This window comes from Leucopleurus acutus (assembly GCF_964270905.1).
Source record: "Leucopleurus acutus genome assembly, chromosome: 10".
NCBI lineage: Eukaryota > Metazoa > Chordata > Mammalia > Artiodactyla > Delphinidae > Leucopleurus > Leucopleurus acutus.
The window spans coordinates 39141141-39168257 of NC_139153.1; the positions used below are offsets into that span (position 1 = coordinate 39141141).

Here is a 27117-nt window from a genome sequence, read left to right on the forward strand (position 1 = left end):
CCCCACCAGCCTCCCCAGGCTGCCAGCTTGCACCTCTGATGGATGATGGTGGCACAGTCTCATGGTGGGAACCACGGGAGGGGGCATGATGGCTGCCCATCCACACTTTCCCCAGGAGCAGCCACAGGCCCTCTGGGGATAGCAGCATTAACAAGCAGAGTCATGAGGAGAAAGGAGTCAGAGAAGCTGGGCCATCTTCTGACTGCTGTTAGGAGCAGGAGGCAGGGAAGCAGAAGCTGCGGGTAGGGAAGATCTAGGACCAGGACGCCCAGCAGCTTTGCCATCAGGCCCATGGAACCCACAGATCCTGTGGAGGCAAGGGTGGCCCTGGCCAAGGAGGTGGCAGTGGGGCAGGACATGGAGACAGCAGGACATGGAGGGACTGGGGCAAGGGGCAACGCTAGCTACCGAAGGGCAGAAGCTCCAGGGGCCAGGGAGGCAACAACCAAGCCTCTAATGAGGGGCTGAGATCAGAATCCAGACCGCTCACCCAGAGTCAGCATGTGACTGAGACACTCCTGTTTGGGCAGAATCAGCACTTCCCCTGGCCTGGCCCAGAGGGCGCTGAAAGGAACTGTCAGGAACATTTATACTCCTGGACAGAGACAGTTTTCCCCTCCTCTCTGCACATCCTGCTTAATGAGGAAATGTGGGCCCGGAGGTCCCTCGGGGACAAGGGTCCTCCAGGCTGGGCCAGCTCAACAGTCCAACAGGGTTCAGTGTCAGGCTGCCCCACCCGGCAGTGGGTGTGTGCCTGGCTCCGGACTGGGGCTCCTCTGGCCCTGTGGTGACCCCTTGGTGCCCCCTCACCTCTCTGGGCAGCCAGGCCAGCCATCCTCCAGTGACCCACTGGACCTAGGGCTTGGGGAGGTGGCAGTGAGGACCTGGAGGGCATCACATGAGGCATCACACGAGGAGGTCACTCATCTTGCTCAGGCTGCTCCTCCCTATATGTTGGAAAATATGGCCTGTGGCGGCCAAAGTAGTCTTCCTTATCACAGTGGGCTGCTCCCATGGAGGCCTGGCCCAAGGCAAGTCACAACAAGGCGCCACAGAGACCATGACTACAACCACACACTCCTCTGGGCCAGCGGTGGTTTGCACTCCACACTCTGCCCAACCATCAGTCACATATGGCTTAGCCCAGGGGCCCCAAGACTCAGGTGGCTACCGTGTGCAGGAGGAGTGGGCTTGGCTTGACATCTCCTGATATGACACAGCTGGGGACACATCCACCTGCCAAGATGAGCCAATCACAGACCGCAAGGGCACACACGGAAGGGGACACACCCAGCTATGGGCAAGGCAGCCAAGGTAGGGGTCACATGGATGGCCCTGGGCAGGGCGGAGTAGATGAGGGCGGGGGCAGGAGCAGCCTTCCGGCCCAGGCTTGTCCTGCTCTGCCAGGGTGCCTCCGCACCTTCTGAACCTCCCAGGCTGGGCTCCAAGCTTCAAGAGAGCACCAGGCCTCCTGCTCCCTTCCACCCAGCTCTGCACGGGGCCCAGAACCCTCCTGTGGAAGAGGGACTGCAGAGAGACAGGCCCCAACCCCAGCACTCCCTCAAACTTCCCTCTGGGTAAGAAGAGCATCTCTGAGCATCCCCACAAACAGCCCCAAGGAGGGCTAGGCCCTGCCACAGGAAAGTATGTGGACCAAAGACTGTGGCTTTGACAAGCAGATATCAATATCCACGACCTCAGACGAGGGGATGAAGGGAGGACACTGCCTGGCTGGGCTGCCCCGCTGTAAGAAAGCCTTCTGCCCTGCCCTGGGCATGGGGGCACAGCCCTCTGCCTAACAGCCTTTCAACCCCTGTGAGGGTCACAGACTGAGGGCAGGGTACGACTTCAGGTTCTTCCTGCCTGCGCAGCGGGGGTTGGCATCATCCATGAGGGCCATGCCCATGATAGCCAGGAATGGGGAGGCCGGTTCAGGGCCTCCTGAACCTGGCTACCTCTGGGACCAGCCTCAGGGCACTGGTCAGCCGATCAGAGGCAGCGGGCACCATTATTCTGTACACTGTGCCAGTTAATTCTCTGAGTGGAATGACAGGCCTGGGGCAGGGACAGGTAAGGGAGCATAGACTCTCTGCAGCTGTGTAGGGGCAGCCCTGTGATTGCTACAGACCCCGATTTCTACAGTCCTTTCTGGTTCCCATGCCCCCCCATCACCCCAGGCCTTGGCCCCTCACCAAGGCCCAAGGGAACATGCTTGGTCCAGCTCTCTTACCTCCACCAGGTGGGGCGTCGGGTTGAAGCCACACAGGTTGCACACCTGCAGTTTGCATGTGGTGCAGGTGTTATAGTTGGCGGGGCCCTTGCTGTCCACGTTGAGCTCAGCTTGGCACAGTGGGCAGGTGGCCCTTTCCTTAGGCATGGTCTTTGGCTTGGCAGCAGCCTTGGCCACTGCCTGGTGCTCTGCTCTGCCATGCTTTGGACTGGTTGTTCCCCCAGTTCTTGCCAGGGCTCCAGGCCCTGATCCAGGACCTGTTTTAGCTCCAGGCTCAGTTTTGGCTCCAGGTGCTGGCCCAGACCCGGGCCCTGAGCCTGGAGGTCTTGGGCCAGCCTGCTTGCTGGCATCGCTGAAGACGATCTTGGGCGGCCCCTTGCTGGGGGCAGCCTGGCCCTGGGGGTCGGCCTCAGGCTGCACAGACATGAGGGTGCTCGCCTGGGTCAGCAGCGATGCACCAAGGCCAAAGAGCTTCCCAGTGAGGCCCTCCTGGGTCGGCTCAGCAGCACCAGGCCCAGAGGGCGCTGTGGTGGCACTTTTGGCCGGGGCCTCTCCTGCAGGTGGCCTGGGCTCAGCTGTGGAACGCTTGATGGGGAGAGGGGGCTGAGGAGACACCCTCCCCACCTCCAGAGGGGCAGCTGCTTGGGCAGGCCCCGGCACTGAGGTGGCTCTGGCTGTCTCAGCCTGGTGGGGGCCAGGCTGTGGTCCCCCTGGGCCCCATGATCTCTCTTGCTCCGGCTTCCCCAGGGGCTGTTTGGCTGGGGAGTGGACTGGAGACAGGGCTGGGGAGTGCAGCTGCTGCTGGCTCTTGGAGCGAGGCGCAGTGGTCATGTCCATCCCTAGAGCCCTCTGCATCTGGCAGTTCAGACAGAGCCACTCCTTCACCTGAGGAGGAAGCATCATGGTCATCAGGGTGGTCAGGACTGGGGGTGCCCATGGTCCAGGTCATTGCAGCCCACAGCAGCCAGGGCCAGCTCCTAGCACAGGCAGGGGAACCAAGCCCGGCTCCGGTGTTTCTGGGCTGCCAGGAGGTGGGCTGAGGGCCAGATAGCACTGCCCTGCCCTCTAGGAGCTGCCAGGTGCGTGGAGCTGAGCAGAGGCAGTCACACACTCCCTATCCCCAACTACCAACACACTGCCTGCCAGACTGCCTGCCAGGGTCCTCCCCATGCCACTGGCTGTACCTCAGACCTGCGTACATCATCCATGTCCACATCCCGCCTCACCAATCCATGCTCCCATCCTCCTGGTTGGATGACCCCAAAAGCCTCCAACTGGTCACTTTCTTTCCCCTGCTGCCCCCTTCAGGCTGTTTCCACACAGCCGCCAGAGTGACCTTTTGAAATATAAACCAGGAAGAAAAGCATGGCCCTAGAACAGTGCCTGGTATGCGATAGGTACTCAGTAAAAACTTGCAGAATGAATAAAGAAGTGAAGAGTAATAGGTACGAGAGGGAGGCATAGAAAATAAAAAGAAACCATGATTCCTGTCCTAGAGGAGCTTAGAGTCTAGCTGAGGAGACAAGATATAAATGAGAAATCTTGAGAGCAAAATAAGTGAGGGCAAAGTAATGCAATGTAAGTGACGTAAGTAGAATAAAAATACCTTTTGCTTTCTTAAGGAAGAGAAATTTTTTTAAAGAAAATGGGATAATCTGTGCCTCCAGAATAAACAAGGCATGTGTTGCTGTTCCCATGATGGACGTGTAGTTTCTCTCTGTCATTAACTCCTCCCTAGGACAGCAGGCTCATGACTCAGGTTGGGCCAATCACTGGTTGCAGCTAGGGGAGCAGGGATGGGCATGTGACCTTGCAAACAGGGCCAATCAAGAGTCCTTCCATGTTACTGGGTGAGTGAACAACAGGAGATAGGCTCACTCATCAGAAGGACATAGCCTTGGAGTGGTCAGTAGCCTTCTTGCCCAACATGCAGAGAGGCACTAAGGATGAAGTCAAGAGACAGTTGGAAGCGGAGGTAAGACAAAGAGGAACGAGCAGAACTGATAACTTTATTCAATTCCCTGGATGCAGCTCTGCCTTAAGTCTACCCTCGGACTTCCAGTTACATGAGCCAATATCATCTTCCTCCAAAAATCCACACACAAATCAGAGAATGTCATTTACAGGCTCAAACACCTCTAGTGAATTCCCACCACATTTAACCATGGGAACTCTTTACTGTGACCCATGAGGCCCCCTATCTACCCCAGCCTATGCCTCTCTCTGGCCTCCTTTCCTGCCCTCTCCCCTTTGCTGTCTCACCCCAGACACGCCGGACCTCCTGTTTTGCCAAGTGGTCCTCTGAGCTCTCTTCTGTAACCAGGGCCTTTGCACTCACTCTTCCCTCTGCCCCCGGGTGCTGCTAGCTATGCAGGTCTCAACCGAGTATCACTTCACCAACAGGGCCCTCCCTGGCCACACAATCGAAAATACCTGGGACTTCTCTAGTGGTCCAGTGGTAAAGACTCCACGGTCCCAGTGCAGGACGCCCGGGTTCAATCCCTGGTCAGGGAACTAGATCCTGCATGCTGCAACTAAAGAGCCCACGTGCTGCAACTAAAGATCCCACACGTGGCAACGAAGATCCCGCATGCTGCAACTAAGACCCGGCACAGCCAAATAAATAAATACATAAATAAATATTTTTTTAAAAAAGAAAGAAAGAAAATACCTCCGAAGCACTCTGTAGGTAATCACCCAGTTTATCCTCTTCACTTATTCTTTCCCAAAGCTTCTGCTACTTTGTCCCTTTGGGTGTCTCCTGTATCCTTGCCCCAACCATGAGCTCTTGTTTAGGTGGTCTTGGGACAATGCACAGTGTGTGGCACAGAGCAGGGATCACTCCAGAAATACTTGCTGTAGGATTAATCCTGACAACCTATTAATAGGGGCATAGCTCTTGCAAGGCTGCAGCCATGAGAATGGAGATTCAGCATCCCATGAAGAGGCTTCTCCTTCTCAACCAGAAAGGCAGAGGCCAAGTCTGCTCATCTATGGTTGAGCAGCCAGAGTCTTTGAAAGCACCACAGTGGCCCAGTTGCCAGGGAAAGGTCCAGTCTGGTCCCTGGGGCAGAAAGTTCCTTCTGCCCACCCTCAGGGGTGCCTCCAGCCCTGCTCTCTGCCTTGAGGTCACAGGGCTGTGCTGCTGCCGCTGTGGCTGACTTGCCACAGTTTGGAAGCCTGGGCTTGGTTGTCTTGCCCAGCAGCCCAAGAGCAGCATCCAAGGAGTGGGGAGAAGACTGCACTTTGATGAGTACCCTGGCACCCTGCACCACACAGGGCATGTTCGCAGGCATTCTTGCATTTTATCTTCACGGTAGAGAAAAACAAGGTCTACTATGATTTAGCCACCAGCTCTCACAGTAGCCAAGCTTGGAAGTGGCACTACTGGCAAGATTGCCCCTGCCAGCCCTGCCCAGCTCCTGAGCTGCAGGTTGCAGCCTGTGGCCTTTTGCATGTCTGCCTCTTCTGCAGACCGCTTAGCCTCACCCAAGTCAAGTCATGGGTCTAGAAGTTGCCCCTGCGAAACTCAAAGACCAAGCCTGGCTCTAGAAACCATAAGAACAGTGATGCCGCAGCACTGGGGAGTGAAGCCATCCCCCAAGCCGGGAACTGTTAACTCATCTAGATGCTTTGAAGACCCAAGGCAGTTTTGTCTACCTTTGGACAAAGAAAGCTACAGAGGAAACAATCTGTGTCCCGGGGACTCAGCCCAAAGACTCCTTTAGAAAAGTCATTTTTGGCGAGGGTGATGGGGGTTCACTCCCATCAAAAGCGGGAGCTCCCAGGGGCAAGCTGTTTTGGCTCACCCTCAGAGGGACCCTGGGAGATGATTACCCTCTTGAGGGGAGGCCTAGGTCCTGGCCCAGGACGGCAGCCACAAACTCAGTTCCTGTGGTGGGTGCGCAGCCCACACTGAAGGTCCCATCTCTGCAGCATGCCTTGAGGTGGGACTTCCCAAGAAGAGGAACCTGAGAGGTGAGGCTCTTTCTCCTGGGACTTCAGGGTGACCCTCCTTTGGGTTCTGGACAGGGTTGAACAAGGGCCTGTGCTAAAACTCCTGCACTCACCACCAGAACCTTCACTTACCCAGCCCCCATCACCCAGGCTGTCACAGGCGTCTCACCTAAAATAGAACCTCTCCAAGAAACAACTAAAACGCCCCTCAGTGACTCATATCCCAGATGGGCGTAGCTATTTCTATCCAGCCTCTTCCAGACGGCAGGAGCCGTGACCGTGCCCTCCCCCAACCCCTCCCAGGCTCAGGCCCAGGCAGATAGGGCCAGCACACAAGGCCACCCAAGGAGAAAGCTGGCTGGGGGATCTCTCTGAACCCAGCAAGACTTCCCTCTCTGCCTCCCCCGTGGAACTTCAGAAGCTTGCTGGGAGGGGCTCATCCTCAGCCTCTTCCTCCCTCCTCCAAGGTCCTTACCCTGTGTTAGGGGGATGGAGGCTGTCCACTGGGTAGGGAGGGAGATGGCTGTGCACCACCAGCCCACCTGCCCACCTAGGCTGGGTATACATGACCAGGCCTGGGGCAGCTCCCCTGGCTCCGGAACCAACAACAGCGAGAGTCTTCCTCGGCTGGACACAGTGTCTGTGGCTCCTGGGTACCCTCCTAGCTGGCTGCCCACCAGAATCAGAGGGCATGGCCTTCTACCAGTGTGACAGGGAACCTCTCTTAGAGTCTTGTTATCAAATATCTCCATAAGCCCTTGGCCCATGGCCAGGAGGTGGGCAGGTCACAGACTTCATGTCCCAAGACCCAAAGATGGAGCTAAGGGGACTTCCCAGGGCTACTCTGAGGTAGATGGTTCCACCTGACATCAGCTTTGGTCAAGCTGATCCTTCTTGCCAGCAAGGGGACCCATTGTGCCATCTCAGAGGCATAGATGCCCCTGCACCCAGCCCAGTGGGGGTCTGAGCAGCAGTGGGGATGGGAAGGCTCAGCGTGGTGTGCAGCCAACAGCTGGTCTGCAGATGCGGGAAGGAGAAGCTACAGGATCATGGTTTCCCATAGGGAGCCAGTGCCTGCTCTGCCAGGAGCCGGCCAGAGATTCATAAAAGCAGGCCTTGTGGGTTCCTGGCTCTGAAGGGACTTTCTCCCCGAGAAGAGCCTTTCTCAGCTGCTCCCTTACTTGCACTGGTCAATCACAGAAGGGCAGTAAGGCAGTGCAGCCCACCAAGGATCCAGAGGCCTGGGACCAGGCTGGGGGCTCTGTGAACCACACGTCTGTGTGGCCTCCCCCTGCGGCTCCCTCCACTGGGCTCTGGGGCAGGAAGGGGAGCGGGGAAACTTTGGGGGAGGGGTTTCTACATCTTTCCCACAGGGGCACTGGTGGCACTGCCCCTGCCACCCTGCATCTCAGCCCCAAAGGGTGGGATCCAGCCTTGCATGTCATATTTGGCCCCAAAGGATGCTGCCCAGGGAACTTGCTTCTGCTCCTGGGTGGGGCCTGCCGCACTGTCACCTCCGTGGCTACCAGAAGCTCTGAGGGCCCCCAGCAGTAACAGGTTCTCTTTCCACCATCCCCTCCCACGTCCCCACCAGCAAGGAAGGAGGGTGGCAGACGTCACTTAGCCTGCCTTCCTGCAGAGAGCAGTGGCTTGCCTCCGAGCCCAGCCCCGCCTGGGAGAGTGGGCATGCAGGGTGTCAGATCACTGCACTGACATCATGCCTGATGCTGCATTCATTCTTTTTTCCATTTTGGTACAAGTTGAAACATCACAGGAGCAGCTTATAAATGAGCCTTCCCTGCTGGTGCCAAGTCTAGAGATTCCTGGGAGGGCCCCTCCGTCCAGTGTGACCTCATGCTCTTCCAGGCTGTGAGTCACTCGCCAGGCCTCGACAGGAGGCACACAGCCCACTGTGTGCTTGGAAGAAGGGTGGGCCTGTGCCCTCGCACTGCCCCTAGCATTGGACACATCACCTGCCTCATCCAGTATCTAGCTGCCCCAAGTCTGCCACCAATCTGCTTGGCCTGTCAGCTGGTTGACCTCAGGTTTAGGGGCAGGTACCACAGGGTCCCATAGAGCAGGGCACATTGATCCAGAGCTGGATCAGCCAGGCCTGGCCCACTGGGGAAGCCTGTGCCAATCTTATCAGGTCAGGACCCTGAGGGGGACCCTGGGAATCTGCCCAGCATCTGAGGCCAGGATTTGGGTGGTGGAGGCTGAACCCAATTGCTGCTTGGGGCTGGAAGGCCTCACTAGCCTGGAGCTCCATGAAAGGGAGAGAATCCATCCCCTTGCTGATCCTCCTCCCGATATCCCTCAACTCCCCACCGATCCTACCCCAGACGGCCTCCCCTCCCTCCCAGGCCTGTCCACTGTGTCCTATAAAACCTCCTGTCCAGGACCGAGCCAACTCCCCTACACCCCATCCCCATACCCCTCTTGGACCCCAGACGATCTCTCTAGGAGAAGCTGTACTCCCTGGATTTCAGAATGTGGCAATGCCGCACCTTCTCTTTAAACTCCCCAGGGCCCTCGGAGCTCAGCCTTTGGCTTCCCCACCCTGTTCCCCTCCTGGCTCCTGCTGTCTTCCAGGCCCCCTCATCAGGCCTCTAGTCTCAGAAGTCCTTGGCCCTGGCCTCCCAGGCTTCCACTGCACTGACTCCCACAGTCACTGCAGATGGCAGCCACCCACTAACCCACCTGACACCTCTACCCTCAGCCTCACCCTCAAGCTTACCCTCGCCCAAGACTGTCTCTCCTCCCAAACTACCCCTGTGCCTGTCCTCCTCCAGCCTCCAGATCATCTCCTAGGCCTCCCCACTGCAGCGGGCCTGGGGCCTTGTGGAGACCTCCCCCACCGAGCCTCTGCTTTCTGTTCGTCCATGGGCCCTCTGCTTTCGCATCCCTTCCTACCCAGCTAAATCTATGGTCTGCCGATCCTGTCACACTCTGCTCAATGTCTGTGCTCTCTTGACCTGTGTCTGCTCCAGAATTAGATCCAACTGCATACCTTTTTCTCCGGGCCTACACCTGAACAGCTGAATGGGTACCAGGCAAAGGGGCTCCACTGTAAATTAACTTATGTCCTAGCTTCTCCCGGGCCCCCCAGCTGCCTTGTTAACTCACTCCATCTCTCCAGTTAGCTCTTCTCCACAAAGGCTGGTTCAATTTCTCCATCCCCATCCCTGCCTGTCATCTTCCCCTGCCTTCTGGATCAAATGATGGCCCTGCTTCCAGTGTCTCAAAAAGGAGCCACATAATAGGATGCCTCCTCCACACTCAGGATCTAGACCTGCCTTTTCGGGGGCCCCACTCTTTCAATCATGCCCCATCTCCCACATGCCTAGGCATGGCTTTCCTCTCGGAGCTCAGACAGCACCACTGTCTCCTGCTTTTCAGAAACCCTCTCCTGCCTGCACACCTTCCCTAGTTACTGTCCAGGCTCTCTCCTCTCCTCCTCAGCCAAGCTTCTCGAGAGTTGACCACATGGATGAAGCTCAAAAAACACTGTGCTGAGAAAGGACTTACACAAAAGAGTGCATTCTGTATGATTCCATTTATATGAAGTTCTGGAATAGGCAAAACTCATCTACGGTAGATAAAAAATCACAGCAGCAGTTGGCCCTGGAGGAGGGATGCGGATGGACAGGGATGGGGCCTGAAGGGACTTTCTATGGTGACGGGGATGTTGTCTGTCTTGACTGGAGGGCTTTGGGTGACACAGGTGCATGCTTTTGTCAAAGCTCACTGAATGGTACATTTAAGCTTTGTACATTTCATTCTATATAAATTTTACCTTAAAAAAAACCCTTAAATACTGATCTCTAACTAATGAGAGGCTTACTGAAGTGTTTAGTGGGAAGTATACTGATGTCAGTATATGGCTGTGAATCTCCAAGGTCTCCAGTCCTGACCTGCCTGCACGCCAGGGTCTTAGATTTGTCACCCTATTGCACTCCACTTGGGTGCTCACAGACAACTCCAACTTGACACGACCCAAACAGAAGAATTCTCCATCTCCATCTCCTACCCCCATGTCCACTACATTTCCATAACCTGTCTGTTTAGCCTCCAAAATACACCAGGAATCTGTCACGGTTCCCCTCCACCCCATGACCATCTCTACCCCAGCCCCAGCCTGCCTCTATAGGCTATTCTCCACACAGCGGCCAGAGTGTGGGGTGTGTGTGTCTGTGTGCTATTGTTGTATACATATACATCTATGAAGGGGAGTAAAACAAACATAACATAAAATGTGCCATTTTAGTCATTTTTAAGTGTAGATTCAGTGGCATTAATTACATATATGATGTTGTGCAACCATCACCATGATCTATTTCCAAAAAGATGTTTTTAAATGCATACCTTACCTTCCCACTGCCATCATCCAAAACCCTTGACATCACATCTGGAGCCCCCAGCAGGACCTGCCTGCCCTCTGGACCTGGCTTGCACCCCGGCCCTCACATGGGCCACGTACTTCCCCTCAGGCCTCCCCTGCCTCCACCTGTCTCTGGTCCAGCATCAGTCTAACATCTGCAGTCTAACCTCCCCTCCTTGTAGAAGTCCCCAAGAGTCTTGTCACAGCATCACAGCAAGTCCCACCAGCCCTCCTCCTGGTCCTCCACAACCCTGACCCCCAGGTGTGGCTGTGTGTTTGCGGGCGTGGTTACTGGTGAACGAGCTGCCTCTCCCTCTGGCCCGGAGGCTCCCCAAGTCTGAGCAACACATCTGCTGCAGCTCTGCCTGAATCTCCAGTGTTGAGGACAGTTCCTGGCTTATATATGGACTCAAAAAGCATTTGTGGAGGGAAGAAAGGATGAGAGAAAGGGAGAAGGCCACCCTCTGACTGAGTAGATACAAGCGGGCCTGCTCAGGCCAAAGTTTGAGCTAACAGACAGCAGAAATGGCAGAACCAACAGGTGACCAGCCAGCAACTGGCTACTTTATGGAGCTTTCCTCCTCTGCCTCTTCCTGCCTCTGGACCCCTGCCTCTCCCCTTCTTGTCCCTTCTCCCTGCTTCTATTTTATTTCTCTCTTTCTACCCTTTTCACTCCATTCTTTTTCATGCTGTTTTCTTTTGCCCTCCCATACAAAATCAGGTGTTTTAGGAATAAAATTTCGTATTTTCTGTTCTGATTTAATTTTACATTCATTCTTAGATAACTTTACAGCCCCCTTCCATAGCTAAAAGTTAAGTGCCATGCCTGACGGCCACAGCTATAAAAAACTCCCACTCCTGAACAGCCACCTCTTCTGCCTGCCCCCAGTGGCTCTGGCCTCCACCCCGTAGTGGCCCAAGCAAGGCGGCCAAGGGGCCTAGTTCCTGGGAGCAGGGACTGACAGCACGGCTGGCTGCCCAAGGCTGGCTGAATCTTGGGGGGCATTTCCCTACTGACTCAAGAGATTGTTTGGGTCAAAGTGGCTACTGCAAGGCAAACCACCCAAGGACTAGACGTACAGAGGGGAGAAAGGCCTCCCAAAGGGCCCGCTACCTGGAGATCCATTTCCTCTTTGTTTGGAGGTGGAGAGGGGAAGGCTGGGCCCAGGAAGGAGGAGGACACCTCTGCCTCTCCTCAGCTCGCCGCTGATCCATGTCCTTCTAACACCTGCTCCTCTTTCCTCAGTGGCCCAGGCAGCAGGGTGGCCAGGAGGGAGCAGAGGGAAGGGGGCAAGGCTGGTGGCTGCAGCAGAGGGATCTGTGCTGCACTCACAGCACCACCCCCGAGCCAGATGGTGGCCCAGCCCTCGCCGGAAAAGAGTGGGATGCAGGCAGGAGAGGAAGAGGCTTGTGGCCACTGCGTCTCTCCCTCCCTTCTCCACACCACCCACCCGGGTAAGTGCCTAAGCCCAAGGCTTGCCAATGGGGTGGGAATGGGGGAGGGCACAGTAGCTTGGTCTTGGCTTCATCTCAGCAAAGTCTAGACCTTGGAACGGGCGAAGAAAGACCATGATCACTCTTCGTTAGTTTTCTTAGAGGGGCTTAGAAGCAATTCTGACTAGAGCAAGGGAGGTTGAAGGCACATGGGCTGTCTGGACCTGGAAGGCTGGGGATAAGGTGGCAGCTCTGCTGCTACCCACAGGGGTAGAGGGTGGGCCTCCCACATGCAGGCTACAGCCTCACTTTAGGTGCTGCTCTGAGAGGATTCTGCTGATCCGACCGGGAAGCACAGGCGTGCAGTCAGCCCTGCCTCTGCACAGCACTCATTCCTGTGATGCTGTTGCGCAAGGACAGACTCCACTGAAGGAGTTCCAGGTCAGGATGTGCTGCTGGGGCTGCTCTGAACAGGGCAAGGAGGCCCCTGAGGGGGCTGACAGAGACAGGCCATGCCTGCCCCCAGCCACAGCTTGTCCTCTCCAGGAGCTCACTCCCACCCCGCTGTCCACCCCAACCTTACCTTCCCCCTCCACCCAGCTGGCTCATGGCCACACCCATTTCCTTCCCACAGCTATCAGAACAGGTGGCTCTGTCCCAGAGGAGAAAGGGGTGGCAGGCATGAATGCTGAGTTATCGAAGAGCAGACAGGTGGGCTAACGTGGCACGGAGCAGGCTTGGGGCATCGCCAAAGCCACTGAGACTGGTCCCTGGATCCTGCTTCTCCTTAAACATTCGGGAGGTTTAAGGTACTTGTGTAAGAACCCACATCCAGGGAGAGAAGAGAACAGTCTTCCTGTCTTTTCCCCATCACTGGGCAGTGACTTAGCTTAAATGCTAACACCTCTGGCTTCCTGGTCAGTGTGTCCTCACAGGGAGGGTCTTTTGTGGGTGGTGAGAAATGTTCTGACCCCACAAGGAAACCCCCAGTCTTTTGCCATGGTTTCAAACAGGTTAAATTATTTACCTGCCCTGAGCAACCAGGGCTGGAGATCTCCAGGAAAAAACAGCCTCCACCACGAAGAGTGGCCAGGATAGCCCTGCTTGCTACGAACCATCCTCAGCCCAAGCAAAAATGGACTATGAATAAGGAGAATGGGGATGGGAATCCTTGGGGTAAAATTGGAGACCTAGCTACTGGTTCTGGGTCCCCAGCTCCCTTGCTCCAGAATGAATCAGAATAAACGAAGACTTGGTCTCCTCAACTGTAAACAGAGGGTGCTCTGAGCTGCTCCCTGACTTCCATGAAGTCTTAATGTGCTCCAGGCACTCAGACCCCCAGCAAAGTGCATGGGCAGGCATCTTCCTCTCAAGGCATCACAGCCTTGAGAGCCAGCCAACCCGGGCACGGGCAGGACAGCAAGTGCCACATCTGTGTGAGTGTGGTACCCACCCAGCAGCCCCTGGGTACACTGGCCAGAAAGCAGTGGTTCCAGATCTCAGACACTATTCTGGCCACATGGGGCTGACCTGTATGTGATTCTCATCTCCAGACCTGGTGTGCTGTTTCCACAGGACCCAGCTAAAGTAATAAGATGCTGACAGATGCCATGAGACAGAAAAACCAAAACTCTGAGTTCCAGTGACCACTGGCCCAGCAGTGCCAGTCTTTTCCTTCCGTTCTACTCCTTTGTCCTCACATAGCCATTCAGCACAACAGTTCTATCACATTCCTAATCTGTGCTGCAACTTGAGTTACCAACCAGCCCCTGATTCTCTCCTTGTGACACAAACGATAAAAGGTTCATTTTCCATGGTCTCATTTCCAAAGATCCAAGAGCAGATTCATTAGTGCTCTGAGAGGCATGAAACCCTCCAAGTCACTTGTGTGGTGGAAAGCTGAGGAACAATGCATCCTGCTCACATGCCCTGATGAGGCTTCGGTGACCTTCAAGGCAGGATGCAGGACCCAGGCTACCTCGGCATTACCACACTAGCAGTTTCAGGCACAAGTTCGCAGCCCCAGACAGGACCCCAATTAAGCTGCCCAGTGGCCAGTGTCTGTAGTGCATCTGTGCTGGGACTGGCAGTCCCCCCACCCCTTTCCACTCTAGCTGGGCTACTCCTAGGAAGTGAGAAATCAAAAAAGGAAGTGAGTGCTGGAGCTGGAATTCCTGGAAAAGGTCACTCTGCCTGAGCCCCTGCCACCTACACCAGCCTGACTTCAGAACCCACCCCTTGCGCTGCCCAGAACCTCAGGCCAGGCAGGAGCCCAGCCCAGGACACCAGGGCAACCCCACAGACAGCCTTGTTGGCTGATGAACATCATGTTAGAAGGGCCAGAACAGATGTGGTTTGACCAAGGTGGATCTATCAGCAGGTATGTGGGCAAAACTTGCAGATGTGCTTTCTCGTTATGTGGAAGCATGACCAGGGAAGTGAACCTGCTTTTAGTGAAGTGACGAAGGGCAGCTGCTCTGACTCAAGAACTAGGCTCTGCCAGCCCCTCAGGAAAATGGGCCAAGGGTTCTCTTCCTTGACAGGAACACCACTGAAAGCCAACCGTGAAGAAGAAAAGGTTCTGCTTGGAGACCATGGCAGAAAAGGGCATCCACCAGGCGAGAAGCTGGAGAATGGTCAGCACTTCCCAAACTGAATGCCATGGAACAGCAGCCCCTAATGTTCAGTGAAAGCAAGTCTGGGAAAGGCCACCAGCAACAGCCCTGTCTTGGAGCTCCTGCATGTATATGCCTTGAAGGACCTGGTCCGGAGGCCCGCTCTTCACCAAACACTGTGAATCTGCAGTAAGCTGGAGGCCCCTTTCCTCCTGGCCCTGAGCCCCGGCTTCCTCCCAGCACAATGAGGCAGATGGACCGAGTGTCGCCAAGGTCCTCCCACTCTGCTGTTTTTCCAGGCACAGCCAAAGGCTGGTTCCCCTCCCACCTCACCAAAGGTCCTAGGCTGGGGGAGTTTGTTGTGTGGGAAGGACTGAGATGCCCACCAGGAAACTGGTGCCACCGTGTGCGGCTCTCCCTTGATCTCCGCCTACCCTACCCAGAGTCGTTCGGGTCCTGCTGCTCTAGTGAGCATCTCTGGAGGCTGAAACCTGGGAGGCAGGGCCAGCACAAGAGGGGGATCCCCACAGCAGCCTCTCTCATCCCTGCCTGCCAAGCCTCCCTGCTTCTCGCTAGCAGAAACACCCAGGTGAGCTTCCCTGGCCTTAACCACACTGTTCTAAATACTGAGGAGCAACACTTACCTAACTGATCAGTGCAGGGATGGGTTGTTTCTAATCACGGATGTAATAATCACGAGTGTACACGCCTCCTCAGAAAGCCCCCACACTCCAGGAGCGACTGCAAACGCACTGAATCATCTCCCCACACCGGCAGCTCCTTCCTTGGAATCTCACACTTACCTCTCGCAAAGCACACGTCCCACACCCACAGCACCTCATATCACAAATAGACCCCGACCTGTGAACAATTATTCTCACTCATCCCCCCGCCCATGTGGTCCAAACGGCTCCTGCTGCTGATAATCCCAGCTGCGGGCATGCAGTCACCACTCTCCACCCGGCCCAAGGGCAGAGCCCTGGGGGTCTACCAGAGACTTCTGTGGGTTACCGCGGAGGAGAGGGAGGAAGCTGACAACCCCACTTATTTCAAAGGCACGGCCCCAGCCCAGCTAGTATATTGGGGCACCCAGCCTCCATGGCACCAGAGAGAGGCTCAGGGGCTTGGCTGAGCATCCCACAGCAACTCAAAGCATCCCAACACAGCAAGGGTGGGGCTGGGAACCCAGGGTCCTCTGGGGGAGAACGCAGGCCAATCTCATGGAAATGGCCTTGCAGTGGCCTCTTGATGAGTGTAGGACACTGCCTCCATGTGGATGCTTGGCCCCCAGTCTGGGTCTCTACTCCAAGGTTGTTTCTTGGGATGGGTAGCTGCTCCGCCCCATCAGGCCCCAGCTTACTGGAACGGAAGCCCAGGGGAGGCGGTTCCTGAAGCCCAGGTGGGAGGCAGTTTCCTGTCTCCCTTACACCTTGCTCCCCTCACTGGCCTCCCTCTCCAAGACCCACTGTCAGGGAGAGAGGCTGGCCAATGGCCAGGGAGACTTGCCTCCCTTTGGGCCCTGCAGCTGCTCGTGGCCCTCTCCAAATGAGCATCCACTGGGAAAAGTTGTCCGTAAGACTGTCGTTGACCCTCCCTAAGGCCATTTTTCCAGGTCAAACTTGGACCAGGTAAGAAAGCGTCTTCTACTCAGGACTGAGCCCAAGCTTTCAGTCCTTTCCCTCAGGACATCTGGGGCCAAGACTTTTTCTCTGCTACCACATCTGGGAGCCAGAATACAAGCCCTGGGAAGACACAGAAGCTGATGGCCAAGGGAAATGACCAGGAAAAGAGAGCTGGTAAAAAGGGGAACCGGGGAGGCCTGGGAAGGCAGGTGGGATGGAGGAAGACGGCACAGAGCTGATTACCTGGGTGAGATGAGGGTTGGGGTTGAACCCACACTGGTTGCAGACCTTGTTGTGACACTGGGTGCAGGTGTTGAAGTTTGGCTGGCTGGGGGTTGACGTGAGATCCGAGGTCTTACATATGGGACACAGCGTGCTGCTGGGAAGGGGGGCGATCTGGGGGACGGAGTAGGGTGATGTGGGGGTGCTGCCTCTGTCCGGTGACACAGAGGGCGACCGCCCTGATCTCTGCGTCCTGCTGTCTACCTGCAGCGTCCTGCGGGGGCCATCAGCCTCCTGGCCAGCTGGGCCCTGTGCCCTTGTCTCCTGGGGGCTCTCACGGCTGGGAGCAGGAGCAGAAGGCTGCTTCGGGGTTGGGGAAACTGCTCTCTGGCTACCCAGGGGCTCCTTGGGGTCCAGTCTCCTGGAAACGCTGAAATGACATTGAAAATGACGATGTTAGAGATATACCTTAGAGAAGTCCCCTGCAGAGGTCTCCACCAACCTAGGTGACTCTGCCAAGCCCCGTTGCCACCCTCCTCTGCTGCCCAGTGGCATATCACAGCCCCCACTGGCCGAGTGCTGACTGACAAGTGTCCCCCGACTTGAACCGTCAGCACTAGGCCATGTGATCGGCTCATGAGTGTCCCCTCTTACATCCCACTAAAGTGCAGAGTCTGATTCAGTAGGTCTGGGGTGGAGTTTGCACTTTTAAGAATCTCTCAGGTACTCCAATAAAGCTGTTAAAAAAAAAAAAAAAAGAATCTCTAAGGTGATGCCTTTACTATAGTCTGCAGACTACACTTTGAAAACCAAGGCTCTAAACCTATACATTAGTAACACCTAAGCTGATTTTAAAATTTCTGACTCTCAGACTGCACCCCAGACAAATTACATCAAAATCTGTGGGGACAGGACCCTGGCATTACTATTTTTTTCCTCCCTAAGTGATTTCAACATGCAGCTAGTTTAGAGCTACTTCCCTGGCAGGTCTGTTACATTCTGGCTTGTCCACTTCAGAGGCCGACCCCGGGCAGTTGGAGGTGAGGGTGGGGAGGCACTCCAATGCCCAGTTAATGCCATCTCCATTAACTGGCAAACCATCAGGCTAAACTCAATGCCCTATATTCCTTCTCATTTGACCCAATTTCAGTTCATTTCTGCCAGTTTTCCAATTTGAAAAAAGCCAAGCACAAAAAGCCAAAAGCAATGCTTCATACTGCTTCTCTGAAATTCGATACTTGCTTCAGTCTGTATTCATTTGGGTGGATACTGGCACCCAGGCGACAGGGCAGCCTGGCTGAGAGCCACTGCAGAGGCCCGGCCACAGCCGCCTGTGGAGCATCCTGGCCTGGCCCCTTCAGCCCCAGTGTTCCTGGTCCTTGTAGGGTCTGACTAATAGGAGAGGATTCTAAGTTTGCTGCCTTTATATGAAGACCATCTGCTTGCCAAAAAAATTCAGGAGCCAACTGTAGGATGCCTTAGGACAAGCTATTTCAGAGGGGAGACGAAGAGCTTCCCTGGCGAGGCCCACTTCAAGACACTCTGCAGTCCTTCTTCCCTTCCGAGGAACTGCTGGGGAAGAGACACCCTTGGTCTAATAAAGACTCTTCCAGGAAAAGGAAACACTGTTGAATGTCCATCAACCAACAACAGAATACACCCATCCATCCAGTCTCACAGACCTGCCACTTTCTTCTTCAGTGGGATAACCAGAGTCTGAGTCTAGCCCCTCTGAGCCACCTTTGCCACCAGCTCTGAGGCCCAGTGTGGTGGTGGCTGCAGCCATCTCTGGCCCACACTTGGAACCTGGGCTCTAGGGCCTTTCGGTAGACTAATTTCTAGGTATTGTAAAGAAATAATCCCACATGGGCTAAATTCATAATTTCATTTTTTACTTAAATTATTTGGGGCTAGAATTTAAAAGCAGCCCTTGAAAGCCAATCAGAAACGGGCTTCCCTGGTGGTCCAGTGGTTAAGACTCCACGCTCCCAATGCAGGGGGCCTGGATTCAATCCCTGGTCAGGGAACTAGATCCCGCATGTAGCAACAAAGATCCTGTGTGCCGCAACTAAGACATGGCACAGCCAAATAAATAAATAAAAATTTTTTAAAAAAGCTAATCAGAAGCTACGAAGAGCCCTTTATAATATGTGAAGAGACTGTAGCCCCTTCTCAGGCTGTGCAAGGTCAGTGGTTTCTCCTGAGAAACTTAGCAATTTCTACTGTGTTTGTTTTGCGTGAGGTGTGACTGGCAATCTTCCGTGTACACAGTGACTTTTTAAATTCAGTGTTGCATCACAATGTAGTCTTTCTGGGGACATTTTATGTGACATTAGGGATCCAAATTCAAGTTAACTTTCAACTCAGCTGTGGTGACAGTGAATAAACAAACAATGCCCACTGCACCCAGCAAAGTCTGCACTTGGAAGGGCAACGCTCCCTGCACAGAGGCCTGATGTGTGTTCACACATCATACGGTGACTGTAGTTGACACCTGCCAATCACAATACACGCCCATGAGCCCTTCACTCTCCTGTCTCCTGGATGATTCCTCATACCTCTCCTTGATCTGCAAGCCGCCAGCATGTCCCTCCCTCTCCTTGCTGTAACTGACGACTTGCTCACCATCTCGCAGGGAAAGCGGGAGCCACTGGAGGGGAATTTGTATATTTAAGGCCTCTCGGCGTCTGTCCCACTGTGTTTGCCTGTCTCCTGTTCCCAAGGCCCTCTTCTCACCTTCACAAATTCTCCCCTCTCCATCGTCCATGTTTACCTCTCTACTTGGATGATTTCAATGGCCATACAAACATGTGTCTCCCATCTTGAAAAAGAAAAAAGAACTTTGGCCCACTTTCCCCCTCAGCTATGCCTCATTTCTCTGCTGCTCTTTACAGCAACACTGCTTGAAAGAGTGGTCTCTACTCACGGCCTCCAGCTCCTCTCCTCCCTTCCTCTCAACCAATACAGCCTGGCTTTTGCCCATCCTTCCACAGAAATCGCTCAGGTGACAGTCACCGGTGGCCTCCACATCATCAAATCTGACAGTCGCTTCTCAGTTCCTCCTCCCACCTGATCATCCCCTGACCAGCAGCGGAACTTGAAAGCGCTGAGCATTCCATCCTTCCTGAAATAAGCTCTCCACTGGCCTCCCGGAACACCACCCTCTCCTGGGCGACCTCCTCTCTCCTGGCCATACCTTTCCAAGCTCTTCTGCAGGTTCTTCCTCGTGTCCCAAACCAGGGACCCCACTTCCTACACTGCAGGGACTTAGCTTTTGTCCACACAAGCATTTCACAAATGTACACAAACCCCTGAGGTTCAAGACCCACCCAGACTCAAGGCTTTAACTCTCACTCCCCACTGATAACTACAAATGTGTGTCTGGCCCAGACCCCTCCCCTGAGCTCCTCCCTTGGCTCACTGCCAACTCTACATCTTCACTGAGATGTCTTACAGGCACCTCAAACTTGCTGTGTCCAAGCTGAGCCCCTGATCTTCCCACAAATGTACCCCTCCTCATCTTCCCCTTGGAGTCTCTGACTCCCTTCTCTCAGCCCATGTCAATCATCAGTAAATCTTGTGGGCTTCAGCGTCTGGCCACTTCCTCTGCCTCCTCGCTCCACCTGTCAATCACTGTGCCCTCTTTTTTTTTTTGCACAAGCTGGGCTGCTCCCACTTGCCCCTCTATGTGGCAGTCTTCACCATGCAGCAGCTGGGATAATTCTTTACGTACATAAATCAAACCACTTCCCTTGTCTGCTTAAACCTTCCTTTCCCTCCCACAGGAAAAGCCAAAGGCTTTACAATGGTCTGTGAGGCCCCATGAGATTTGGGCCCTTTCCCTCCAGCCTCATCTCCTACTATCTCTCTCTCCCTGTGTCCACTTCCCTTACACCAGGCCCACTCCTGCCTCTGGGCATTTACATCTGCTGGCGCTTGCGCTCTCTCGAGTCTTTGCTCTGGTGGCATCGTTTTGGAGACACTTCCTGGACCACCCTATTTAAAATGCAGTTTCCATCCCTCCTGCCTCTTTGTTCCCCATGGCACTGAGCGCCTTCCGACTCATCATATACTATGTATGTTGCTTCTGTGCACCCTCTGTGGTCCCTGAATTAGCCTGCCAGCGCTATGCGGGCAGGGCCTCTGTGCTTTCTCCACAGCTGCACCCCGGAGCCTAGCACAGTGCCCGGCACATGCTGGATGCTCAAGACATGTTTCCTGGATGGATGGACTGCAGTCACATCATGACTCAGAACATTAAAATGTGGCCCCAAAATGTGTTCGAGCTGAGGAGACATGGCATGTGACAGGTATGCACTCAGCCCTCCGCTGGATCTGACCTCATGCAGGACAGAATGACAGGAACAACACCCGGAGTCCTCTCTGGCCAGGGGCTGCACCCCCAGTCCCACCACATAGAACACTCCGCTTGACCACGGCGATGGTGATACTAATCGGGCCCTCACCACGAGCACCACATGTGCCAAGCACCTGTCACATATTAACTCCTTTAAGCCTCATAGCAAATCCATGCGGTAGGATCCAATTTGCCTATTTTATAGACAAGGAAACTGCCACACATAGAAGTTATGGAACTTGCAAAGCTATTATGACCTGTAAGTGGTGGCACTGGGATTCCAATATCAAGGCCACCAGTCCATGTCCCTAACCATGTCCCACACCACCTCTGGGAGAGCATGGTGAGGCTATGGAGGGGTGGGAAGCACTGCAATTTGGATTCTTTGGATTTTTTCTTTCTTCTGAAGAGCTGTTTAAGTGGAAACTCCCTCAGAAGCGGCCTGACATTTTGCTTCTCACTGTAGCCCAGGCCCAGCACCATGCTGGGCACCGAGTGGACACTCAATAAGTGTAGATGCAAAGTAAACAGGAAGTCACATGGCAGTGCAGTGAGCTCACGGAGTGGGGCTGAGCTAGGGCAGTGATGTTACTTAGTTATGACCACTTCCCCTGGAGTTTGGCCAGCAACGCTGAGAGACACATAGAGAAAACCACATTCATCCACTCATTCCTTCGAGCATTCAGTCATTAGCAAAGATTCACTGACCCCTGGAATGATAGTTCCAGGCCCTGTGATAGGTACTGATGGTAAGAATGGATTACATCTCTTACAAAGGAAGGTGGGCCCACAGGTGTTCGTTGTATTGCTAACCTTTACATCTTACACATATTTTATCAGTGTTCTTATATCCTCTATAAATACCCATTCAATATTTAACTAAAATAAATTTTTTAAAAAAGTGAATCAGACAGGGATCCAGTCTTCTGGGAGCCTCCAGTCCAGAGAGGAGATAGATGTGCAAACAAATCACTGTAAGACACCTCCACACAGTCCAGGGAAGGCAGAAGTCTGACAAGGCTTTGAGGACTAGGAGACATCTAAACCAGGTCTTAATGGATGGGCTGTTCTCCCCAAGGTAAAGGGCAATCGAAGCAGAGGGGAAAGCACTTGCAACGGCCCAGAGGCCTGACAAGGCGTAAGTCAGTGCTATTCTCAGCACCTAGAACAGCTCCTGGCAACAGTGTGCACCCAACTACCAGAACTACCTGGGAAGCTCAGAGCTAAAATAGGAAGGGCCAGGGGAGCAGGGCCTCCGAGCTTTTCAAACAAGGGAGTGCTCCAGCTCTGCGTCAGGGAGATGGTGGAGGTAGGGAGACAGTGGGAATAAGGCAACAGCCCAAAAGATAGTCCAGGGACCAAGAGGGAGGGAAGGCTCAGCAGGGGTATTCTGACCTGGGGTCTAGGGAGGAGTGGTTCTTTTGATTGAGACGGAGGATCCAGGGAGAGAAGCCAATTGGTGGGTGGAGGCTGGGGAGTGAAATGGCAAAATCACTAGGTTGAGTTTGGTTTCGCTGAGTTGGTGGTCTTCGGGGGGCATCCAAGGAACATCAGGAAATGGGTCAGAGCTTGGGGTCAATTCAGACAAGTCTAGATATTTTTATCTGAGAGAGTTAAGGGTTCAGTTCACAGGTGAGCCTCAGGGGATAAAGATCACATGGAGAGCAGTGGTCCAGAAAAGATTTGTGGGGAGCATCAACGTTAACGGGAGCAGAAGGGGTATCAGAAACAGAGAGGTCAGAGAAAGGAGAACAACAAGAACACAACCCCCAGGGTCAGAGAAGTTCCCATAAGGAGGAGCATTCAACAACATGCTCCTGAGTCTACGTCCCTGAGGGCTGAGAAGCCTCAGAAGCTCTGAAGGAAAAGGCCACACCCACGAGGACCATGAGCCCTCTCCCACTCAGTCCCCTATCCTCAGGACAGGCCAGTTCTCTATCCTTCTGACCACAAGGGCCCATCCATGGCCAGAGATCCAGATTTGTGTGTGACACTCTACTGGACACAAGTCCCAAGGGGGCCAGGGTTGGAGTAGCTTAGGGCCTCCTGGGAAGGGCAGAGGAATGCCCTCCCCAGGAGGCCCTCCTTAACAAAGGTCTCCACTGGGCACAGAAGGGAGGGAGGGAGGGAGGTGTCCACAATCGGGACCCAGCCCAGCCCCAGGGAAGACCTGGCTTCATGGATATGCATCAGTAGTGAGAGCCCTGGAGGCCAGTGCTCCTCTCAGCAGCCTCCAGGAGTCCTGCTCCTTGAGGAGGGCTGGGATGAGGACAGGTGAGCAGGAGGGGAGAGGGACACTGCCGTAAAGTGGAAAAGACACAGGAGGACAGGCAGGTGAAGAAGGAGGGAGAGGGCAGAACTATGAAGGAGTGGCTGGAAGACAAGCAGCGGAAGACTAAAAATGCCTTATCCAGGATAGATATTTTAAAAAGATGGCCAAGAAAGGTAGAGGGTGTAAAAATTGCTGTATTTCTACCAGGTTTCCTCCCTTTCAGCATTTAAGGCTACTGACTAATCAGAAACAAGTCTTAAAGCTAGCTAGCAGGGCAGGAAGGAGCCCCCGCCACAAGACCAATCCCGTCGGCCTCCCCACCAGCTCTCCTCAGTACCCCTGTGGCCTTCTGTCCCATACCATGATCACTGCTGGGAGGAATAATCCAGTCAAAAGCTGGACTCCCCTCTGTCAGAAACTCCCAAGAGAGGCATGAGGCCGACAAGCTCCAGTGACCAAAGATGCTCAGACACCAGGTTTGTCCATAAGGGCAGGGCCACCAGGGAGAGCCGTGGCTGCCTTAGTCCACGTGGGAAGGAGCCTGGAGGCCCTCTGGCGGCTGCAGTCAGGGAGGGCCTGCTCAGGCTGGGCAGACTGGCAGGAAAAGCAGGAAGAGACCGTGTGAGCTCCCAAGGGAAAACTAGGCCGGGGTCCACATGGCAGCATTCTAGAGCATGCCCCCCGCCACCTCCAGTTGAATATTTGAAAGAGAAATATTTCACACAAATAAATGGCTGCCTTTGCTCACCAGGAGGGGAGTGAATTTAAAGAAACTGTTTTTCTAAGAGCAGCCGGAAGAGTTCCCACAGCTTCAAACAAGGTTTTGATAAATTCTTGGCTGACCTTTCTATAACAGGCAATTATGGCCAGGAAGATGCTATGGGAGGATTTCTCCTTTAAGGTCCAGGCCAGGAAGGACCTCTAGGCCAGCCCAGCGGCCCCCATGTATCCAGGCAGAGAAGCAGGGGCTGCAGAACGGTGGGCACCAGGATCTAGGTCCTGGGTCCTGGAGCAACTCTCTCAGGAATGGATGGGAGAATTCAGAAAGTTTGAGTTTAAAAAAAATGCCAGTTTTCACACAAGAAAACATTTCTTGACCTGCTTAGCTTTCAGGCCAGTGGCCTCCTGCCTTTTTGATCATGGGTCCCTGGTAGGGATAAGAGTTGCTGCCATCAGACACAGCCCCAGGGAAGCTGGAAGCATAAGGGGAGACACCAGCAGGAGGCTGAGAGCAAGATGGGACCCAGGCCGTAACTGTAAGGAAAGCAAGTCCTGGCTACCTCATTCCCCAGCCTTGAGGCCTATCTGGGTCCACTAGGTTGAGAGCATTTCTCAGGACAATCTGATTTGGCCTTGGTTCCCTTTAGGTTCAGTCAGTCTCCAGAATCCAGAACAAGGATGGGAAATAAAGGTAACTTTCCTCCAACCCCATTAATTGGTAGAGACTGACTGGAGGGCTGGGTTTGAGAAAGATCAGTGGGAAAGATTGTTGCCACCAATTAGAAAGGTCTGTCATGAACCCAGGAGTAGGGCACATAAGCACAAAGGCCATGAACTTGTCATCCATGATGCAGAACCAAACCAGACCCTCAGACCTGCCTCAAGTGATACCCAGCTTCCAGGAGTGTCTCGTTCAGAACTGGGCCAGACCCACCTCGAGTCAAATTCATCCCCCAAAAGAGACCAGAGGATGCATGTAGTGTTTACTTCTGACCTTTCCCTTGGTCCCATTTTCACCTCCAATCTGTGGTCTTCCCAGAGTCACAAGAGCTGTGTGTGGGCATCAGTCAGCTGAACCATCAAATGCCATAAGCTCGGTGTAACTCTGAAGGCTGAATGTCTCTTGCACTGTGGTGCTTGTGTGAACCATGGCTCACCTGAGGGCAAGCGAGTGGTAGATGCCATCCCCCTTAGGACTCTGTTGAGGGGTTACTAGTCCTCTAGTCATAGCTTTCCCATTCATGTCTTATGGAGTGTATCTCTAGAAATTTTTATTCATTCATTTATGTTAAAAGAGCTCATAGGAACCATGAGTTCCCTAGTTCTTGAAAGTCCGAACATACCTTTGTGGTCATTATCTGAACAACAGCTTGGCTGGATGTAGAATTCTCAGTTGACAGTTCCTTTCCCTGAGGACTTTGCAGGTACAGCCCCTGTGTTTTCTAACTATGACTGTGGAGAGCTCTGGGCCAGCCCAATTAGTTCCCCTTATAGGTATACTAACATTTTCCTCTAGGTGCTCTAGAACTCTTTTTTCTTTTCTCTTTGAAGTTTAGTAAATTAATATTCCATATCTATTTTTCCTGAAATTCAGTATGTTCTCTCAAACTAAAGATTTATGTGTTCCTTTACTGCAGGGGGGAAACGTTTTCTATTAATTATAACTTTGAATATTTCTCTGTTCCATTTGTTTTGTTCTCCTCTCCAGAGATACCAATTACACCTACTTTAACTTTCCTTTGTCTTTCCATTGTTCAGGCTGCTGGCAGCCCATGGTTCCCCCCCACTCCCCCACCCCGAATCTGCTCAACTCCTTGAGCAACTCCACCTCCCTAGTAACTTCTTGGCATCACACAGGGTTCAGGGACACTCCTAAACGTCCCCACATATGGTGGCTTTGCTAACCAGTCCAAGAAGGTGGTTCTTGGGTTTGGCCCTCTGGACTCTGACCTCCCTGCCCTAGCTCCACAGAGGCAAATTTCCCTTTCTGTAGCCCTCCCTCATCAGAACTAATTTTCCCTGTGTTTGGAAACCATTCTTTGTTCATTGCATTCCTACATATAGGTGTTCCTTAGTTTTGTTGAAGAGAGTTTTCTGTTTCTTTTTTTTTTTTTTTTTTTTTTTTTTTGCGGTACATGGGCCTCTCACTGTTGTGGCCTCTCCCGTTGCAGAGCACAGCCTCCGGATGCGCAGGCTCAGTGGCCATGGCTCACAGGCCTAGCCGCTCTGCGGCATGTGGGATCCTCCCAGACCGGGGCACGAACCCATGTCCCCTGCATCGGCAGGCAGACTCTCAACCACTGCGCCACCAGGGAAGCCCGTTTTTTGTTTCTTATTCTTCTTGCAGTTTTTGGTTAGTTCAGTAAGGAGACTGAGCAAAGAGATGCTTTTAATTTATCGTATTTAACCAGAAAGGCATTTTACAACACAAAACAAATGTCATTTTCTGGCTTTTCACCTGTGCAAGTTCTAAGTTTTCTAAAGCATGGTCCCTTTATAAATCTGATTTAAAACTTTAGATCTTATCCTTAAGAAGAAGAAAAGTACACATTCATAAACATTTCTGTTTGCTCTCAGAAGGCACTGGACCTCCTGAAGCCCATGGAGTCCAAACTCCTCAATGGCTGGTCTGGGCCTACCATACCAGCCTGTCTCTCAAGCATCACCCACACGTCCCCTAACACAAGCCCTGCCTGAGGCCTGGGAGCTCCCCAACAGGCCAGGGGCTTTCCTGCATCCACGCCCACAGGCTCTCCAGAGGGCTGGCTGAACACTTCCATTCCAACCTGACTTCTGGTGTGGAGCCTCCTGGGGTCTCCCTCCCTATGTGTCCCCCTCTGGCCTGGTCCCAGTGCTGCCCCTGCAAGGCACTATCTGTTTACAGTGTCCCTTAGGTCAGACTGAGCACCCTATAAGGGCAGAGATTCCCAGAATCTAATGTGGGTGCAATCCCTGTTTGCCAGTCAAAGGAAGCAGAAGTTCACACAGGTTGTTATAAACAACTGATGAAAGATAATTTGTAATTAGGCAAGATTTATAGGAAATGACTCTGGTAGGGCTTGAAAGCAACTTCTTATTTTAGGTGAATTAAACAGTCATATTTATATCAATCATCTTTTACAAAGGTCTGGTTCAGCCAATTACCACAAATTCCAAGGGGAAAGGATTCAAAGACTGGGTTTTACTACAGTGCATAGAGGAGCTGGCTTCTTTAGCTAGAACTTAGTAGGAGGGGAGCATTACTGCTTTTAGGGCCCTAATGCCTTTTTCCCACTTATTCATCAGACTTGGGTAAAGCTCATCAGTA

At 53.5% G+C, this 27117-nt stretch overlaps 1 protein-coding gene across 1 annotated transcript in view; it reads right to left on the reverse strand.

Moving 5' to 3' along the window:
- BSN (bassoon presynaptic cytomatrix protein) overlaps positions 1-27117 on the reverse strand; it is a gene marked incomplete at its 3' end in the record, with an annotated part of 85038 nt that overhangs the window by 19111 nt on the left and 38810 nt on the right. The window contains exons 2-3 of the mRNA XM_082848252.1: positions 16483-16891; positions 2231-3115 (exon numbers count right to left, since the gene is read on the reverse strand). Of these exons, the coding sequence (XP_082704378.1) occupies positions 2231-3115; positions 16483-16891 (1294 nt within the window). The remainder of the gene's footprint in view (positions 1-2230; positions 3116-16482; positions 16892-27117) is intronic.